The sequence below is a fragment of the Urtica dioica genome, chromosome 6 (assembly GCF_054948205.1).
Source record: "Urtica dioica subsp. dioica isolate 48M chromosome 6, U.dioica_male_clone48M_v1_H2, whole genome shotgun sequence".
NCBI lineage: Eukaryota > Viridiplantae > Streptophyta > Magnoliopsida > Rosales > Urticaceae > Urtica > Urtica dioica.
Window position 1 is genome coordinate 31,989,285 of NC_142761.1, and position 6,718 is coordinate 31,996,002.

At 38.8% G+C, this 6,718-nt stretch overlaps 1 protein-coding gene across 1 annotated transcript; it reads right to left on the bottom strand.

Moving 5' to 3' along the window:
- Positions 1 to 4,153: 4,153 nt before the first annotated feature.
- LOC149393663 (uncharacterized) lies at positions 4,154 to 5,629 on the bottom strand. The gene is made up of 4 exons (XM_089618108.1): positions 4,685 to 5,629; positions 4,565 to 4,615; positions 4,267 to 4,479; positions 4,154 to 4,165 (listed from the first exon to the last, which is right to left on the bottom strand). The coding sequence occupies exons 1-4, from the start codon at positions 5,627 to 5,629 to the stop codon at positions 4,154 to 4,156; spliced, it is 1,221 nt and encodes a 406-aa protein (XP_089474234.1).
- Between the last annotated feature and the right edge of the window lie 1,089 nt (positions 5,630 to 6,718).

The window sequence follows — 6,718 nt, forward strand, 5'->3', positions numbered from 1 at the left end:
AATGAATGAAAGCCCATGACAACTATTAACATACGATACATGATCTAAGTTATAGCATACAAGCATGGCAAAGCAATTAAATAAACAAGCATAGCAAGCATGGTTTGATTCGTGTTGATCGTATCCTAATTGACTCTTATAAAGTAAATCAAGATGAGCCCAATCATATTGGCCCATGGATTCAATTGGGCCCATTCTTATGTCCCTTAGAAAAATAAATCAATATCAAATTATTTAATTTTTCTAATTTTTATCGAAAAATTTAATTAAGTAAGAGCCCATTCCAATGTCCCATTTAAAATAAATCGATATCATAATCATTTATTTTGTAATGTTTTAAATAAAAATCATTAGGGCTCAGCCCATACAATTAATTAAATAAAACATTTAAAAACTTAATTTTTTTTTTCGATAATTTTTTTTTAATGAGTGGGCCCGTGGGCCCACTAGGGTTTCCGGGCTGAGGCCCGGACGAATCCTCTAATCTTGACCTAGGTCAAGATTAGACTTGAGGCTGCACCGGACCGCCGCCGCCACGAGGGCGCGGCTCTGCAAGAAGAGGATGGCCGAAACTTGTCACAAAATTTTGTGACAAGTTTTCTTGTGGCGTAGTCGTTGAGGCTTTCTTCGTCCGTCATGCTTCTTCGTTGTCTGTCCATCTCATCTCTCGCCGATCGTCGTGATCCAGAACGTCGCTCGTCGGATTACAACAATAATAATAATAATAAAAGATTTACAAAAAATCCTATACCCTTTGAATTTCGGGTGTACAAAAATCTAGAAAAGCGAGAATAAAAAATTCTACGATCAACCACAAATCGCAATTCACATAATCATATATTGAATTGCATGAACTTCATATCAAAATATAAATTCATTCAAACCATATTAAATTTAATCACATGAACGAATCAATTAATTAAGTAAATCGACTAGCTCTGATACCACTTGTCGGGGATGATTCCCCCATATAACCATATTAATGCGGAAAAGTAATTAATTACGCTAATCATGAGCTAATTAATTCAATGATTATATGACAAGATCTAGATTTACGTTAATTAAAAAATATACGAGAGCATATATGTCTAGCAACCGAAATAAGAGTAAACGAGTACTTACAGTTTTTGGCTCACGAACTGAAAGCTTTCACAATCCGTCTTCGTCTTGAACGTACAAGCCTCCACACGATCAAATATGGAACTCTCCTTCAAGGACTCGATGTGATGACACCTTAGTCTTCCGAAACGTAATCTCCGAGACGAATAAGAAAGATGGGTGGGCATAGTTATCTCACTAGATCACGAAACTAGGTGTTTCAAGATCTCTCTCTTATTTTATTAAGAATGGAAACGAATTTCCGAGGGGAGGGGAGGCAGAAGTGCACGGCCAAAAGGAGGCTAGGATGCACGAAATTTCTCTCAAATAATTGCTTCTTTTTGCCTTCTCATGAACCCCTATTTATAGTAGTAAAAAGAGATATTCATGGAATCTTCCAGAATATTTTATTTCCTTTTATTGTGTTCACACTAGTGGATTAAATCTAGGCCATTGGATCTCAACAAGTGAATCCTACTTTTTCTCTCATCCATCAGATCAATATCTATGAGATATTATTCTCTATTTAAATAGAGAATATTTTATTTAGTGAGAGAATAAAGGGGAATATATTATTTCTCTTTAAATATATTCTCATATATTCTCCTAAATACTATCCTTTAAATAATTAGAAAATATAGGACAATATCTTATATTATTCTCTCTCCTTTATTTAAACAACTAAAGAGAAAATATTGGTAAATACCGATATTGAAAAAATCGAATTTTAGGCACAAGGCCAAGGGGGATTTGCGCAACTCCTATGCCGAAATTTCCAAATCCGATTTTCATATTTTGTGCAAGGCTCAATTGCTTAAAACCCAATTAATCATTTATTTACTTGGTCCAACAATAAACAAATAATTAATAATTGTTTATTTACTTGATCAAACAATAAATAAACAATTCTACCATAAATATTTATTTAATTCTTCGAATACCCGTTTTCCAGAATTAATGTTGTCAATCACAATTATAGCAAGTGAGATTAATAATGATAAACATTATTATACGAAAGTTCTTATCCGCCTTTATCACAGCCGAATCGGGGACTATGAACCTAGTAATAGAAGCTTAACAAATCCGATGAAAAAGACGAAATAGTCCTTTCTCTTTTTCCATCGATTCGTTTAATCTTGGTCAAATACTCCACCTTGTAAGCCAAGACTGAACTCTCCTTTATACTAGAATTATATTTACTCATCGTGACGAGTGTCCACTGATATAGTCAGTTCGTGATCAAGATCCTCCAGGTTCAACCCGTGTCAAGAGAAGTCAATTTTTCCGTTATACTTCTCTTGATACATATCAGCCCTAAGCATTGTTGCTTCCCCAACGAAAAATTCTTTCGAACGTTACTTACTTCGAAAGTGCGCGCAATCTATGGTTCTGGAATCAACCCTTAGGTGAGAGAACATTAACCTTCTTTTAGGAAGGCTGGATTCCGTATCTGTAAATCATTTCCCACTCGAATTATGCTCTGAGAAAAATCCCAAGACATAAGATGTGATTAGCATGAATAGCCTTTTTAGCAAATGAGTCAAAGAGCTTAGTAACATAACCCAGTGTCCATGATCACTTCAGGATTTAGATCAAGTCTCACTGTGACCATCATAGTGGCCTCAGTTAGTGTGTCGTAACGGTCCTTAAACGACACATCTACACCAAGACATGTCCAGGTCGTACACTTACCACAAGTGTAGAATGCTCCCACATAGTGATCAGCCTTCACCCATGTGTTCCACATATATGACTTTAGATATAGTTTTCCAGGCGTATATCAGTCATCGACCATGTTTTAGCACACCGCCCGAACTCAGGTGCCCAACACGTGACTCAGTTAGATACAGAGGCTATGGAATAATGAATGTTTAATAAATCTCATTATATAAGAAATAACGCTTTCGATTCAAATAGATAATAAATGTCAAACTTTATTTTATTAATAATTGCAACGAGAATTTACATAAGTATCTTCTCGTGGGCAAGAATTCCTAACGCAATGGACGTCAACTGTTGACATCTGATGTCAACAACTAATGAACGTTGTTGACTCTAATATTGTAAAAAATATGCAGAAATGTCAGAAAAACAGTCCATTGAATCTCCGGTGACAAGCTATGACGACTTCGAGCCCCGAAAGAGAAAATGTTCTAAAAATGAGGTACATTTTGATGGCAAGCAAAGTTGATTTTTGGTTATTATTTTTTATGATTGTAGACATTCATACCTATAATTGTAGATAATTACTAAAATTGTAGTCAATTGATGTTAATAAGGCAAGCGGATCGGAACTCGGTGATGCACACCTCACGGAGTTTCAAATGAGCCAGGCTGAGTACATATGGTACTTGGATACTTTTTTTGTGAAACTGAATCGGGTCCGATCATGTGTCTCGAAAGTGTTATGAAAGAAATCATCGGAGACGACTGGGAGACTCAGTTGAAGGAAAAATGAGATTTTATGAAAGTCGTGCCCAAGGGGACACGACTGTTTATGCTGAAAACCCAGAGAGAGGAACTTCTCTATTATAGGAGGATGAGGATCAACAAGAAATGACTCTGACGATGAATTCCCCACATCATTGGTCTAAACTTCGTAATATTTATACTTGTGTATGGGTTTTTGTATGACTTGAATGCTTGAAACTGCTTAATATGTCTATTTACACTATGTACCTTTTATATATGTGTAATGTTATGAATTGCATACCTAAGTGAAGAACTAAATTTAAATTCATCCACTAGATGTCAACAGTTGACATCAATTGTTGACATCTAATGTCAACAATTGACATCAATTGTTTAGTTCCCTCACAACTAATGGAGAACAATAAGAAATCACAAACAATTGTTGACATCGGATGTCAACAATAGACGTCAACTGTTGACATCTAGATGTCAACAGTTGACGTCTATTGTTGACATCTGATGTCAACTGTTACCGTCAATTGTTGACTTTAGATGTCTAAAATCTTCATACAAGTCGGAGATTACAAATAAATTTCTCAATAAACTAAGAAATCAACAAGAGTCACTACTGAAATGGTGGAAATCACAAAGAAGTCTGAAATTATTGCATGGACAAAGGAGTAGCACTATTGCATGTTTGACGATTGTGGTCAATTTGCCCGCAACGCGTACACTTACGCCTAATAATGTCCTCACCTTGAGAGGGTATTCTTCTCTTTTTGGGCCTACCGGCGGCACGTGCTTTGTGTTGAGGCGGAAGAACTTTGATATTCTCCACCTCGGGGGGAATATTCCAACTCGAAATGTCGCCACGAGGATGATGTACACCTGCGTAGGTTGCCCGCAAATACTCCGTAGAGTAGAGCTCGGAAATGTAGTTCTCAACTTGACGGTTACGTACTCGACATGCTGCGATTGCGTGTGGACAAATAAAATTATGAGCTTGCCATCGCCGACATGAGCATGTCCTTTCTTCTAAATTAACAGCATATACAATCCCCTCTCTGTCTACGACTTCAAACTTGTCGACTGAAGATGGCCTCACCTAGTAGAAAACATAACTTCATCAAAATCTTGTACAAAACATGAAACATACAACAATCGTAGACTTTACCTCCATTCGAACAGCGTATGCAATGTACTTGTCTGCTTTGGCTTGGTATACTTTTGTCAGGAGCGTGTTTGTTTTTTCCACATCGTCTCGACGTTCATAAAACCATTTCATACTTCTCTCTCTCAGCCAATCCATCAACTTCGAAACTGGAAATTGTCTGACTTTTACATTTAATGCATTCAATGCTTCTGCATTGTTGTTCGTCATGACACCGTACCTCTTTCTCCTGAACATGCATCGTGCCCACCTTTGATACCCGACATCATTAGCTAAGTATCGTCGTATTTCGGGATTTTCAGCGTCCAACATGACCATGAAACTTTCAAATTCCCGATGAGTGTATGCCTTCGAGGCACCGTAAAATTTCCACTTCACCTCCTTCGTAATCCCCTTGAAAGTAGTCTTCAAATTACCGTGAAGATGGTACATGCAAAAACCATTATCACAGTTCGGAAATACCGTCTTGATGCCATTGATTATGCCAGCGTGCCTATCAGATACAAATACTTGCTCTTCCCGTTCCCCAATTGCATCTTTCAATTTGGCGAAGAAGTAAATCCAAGTTTCGTTAGACTCTGAAGGACCAATACAGTAGGCTAGTGTAAAAATTTGTTTGTTTTTGTCCATCCCACACGCCGTATACAACGTTCCTTTGTAATAGTTCTTCAAATGAGTACCATCGACGATAATCACGGGTCTTACATATTTCCACCCCGTTCTCCATGGGCCGAGTGACATGAAAAAACTAATAAATACGCCGCCCTCACCAGTGACGAGGTCAAATAAAGAACCTGGATTCTTAGTCTCGATCATGTACCTTAGCTTAGGTAAGAATGCGTACGACTCCATGGAATTGCCGTAGAGGGACTTTAGAGCCTGCTCTCTGCAACGCCAAGCTTTTTTGTAAGACATAGACACCCCGTAATCCATTTGCATGTAGTTCATTATCTCTTTCAGTTTGCACATACCCACGCTTGGATCAATACACTTATGCTTCACAACCTCTCCTATTAAAGTACTCGTTGCTTGCGGGTGATGTCATTGTCTTACGTTCAGGGCACAACTGTGGTCATTGTCAAACCTAAAACATGAAAATTACAACAAACTTAGTTTCAACAAATGACAGTAGTTGTCAACAAATGACAGTAGATGTCAAAAAACAGAGATCTAATTACACTATTTCAATTTCATACATAATTCAACAAAGAGAGTTTACCTTCTAATTTGGAAAATGGGCGTGTTAGCCTTTCTCACGGCCCGGACAGCCCAATTACAATGCTCTCCCAGACAAACAACATGCAATGTGTTTTTGTCCGAGTTCTTTGTCTTATACATGAAGTTGTTGTTTATGGCGAACAACATCAAGTGTTTCTGTAAAGTCATTTTATCCTTGTACAATGCATGTCGCTCAATAAATACGGGGGAATGACCATCTAAAATAATAGCCTCATCCATGTTTGCGCCTTTCCTAGTAGATGAACTTGGGACGCTCTATGACTTCGGCGTAGACGGTGATGAAGGAGGGGAGTTTTGTGAGGGTGGATGAGGGGAGTTGCGTGGTGGAGGAGGGGATCGTGGTGACGGAGGGCAGTTGCGTGGTGGAGGAGGGGAGTTGCGTAGTGGAGGAGGGGATCGTGGTGGAGGAGGGGGTCGTGGTGGAGGAATGGAGTTGCGTGGTGGAGGAGGAGAGTTTCGTGGTGGAGGAGGGGATCGGGAATTTATAGGTGGAGGCGAGTTTCGTGGTGGAGAGCATTGTCGTTGTTGTTGTCGTTGTGTCCCATAGCCTGACAACCTTAAGTCATCCAATCCGAACGTACCACGAATTACCGAATCAGGAGTTGGAACCGAACCACACCCTTCCTCGGGTATGGATGGCATGTCGGAAACTCTTCTAACCGGGTTTCCAATGCAACCACTATCACGGCTGTTGCGAGTGGATCCAACCCCTGGAGAATCGAGCCCGGATGGAATTTCATTTATTTCCAATATCAATTGTAATTTCTCCTTGTCATCTTCTCTCCTCTTCCTCAAATA

Coding starts and splice junctions, on each gene's coding strand:
- LOC149393663 (XM_089618108.1), bottom strand. CDS start 5,629: ATGAACTACATGCAAATGGATTACGGGGTGTCTATGTCTTACAAAAAA. Junction 4,616..4,684: donor CATACGCTGTTCGAATGGAG/GTAAAGTCTACG, acceptor GTTTTCTACTAG/GTGAGGCCATCTTCAGTCGA. Junction 4,480..4,564: donor TCGTAGACAGAGAGGGGATT/GTATATGCTGTT, acceptor ACGCAATCGCAG/CATGTCGAGTACGTAACCGT.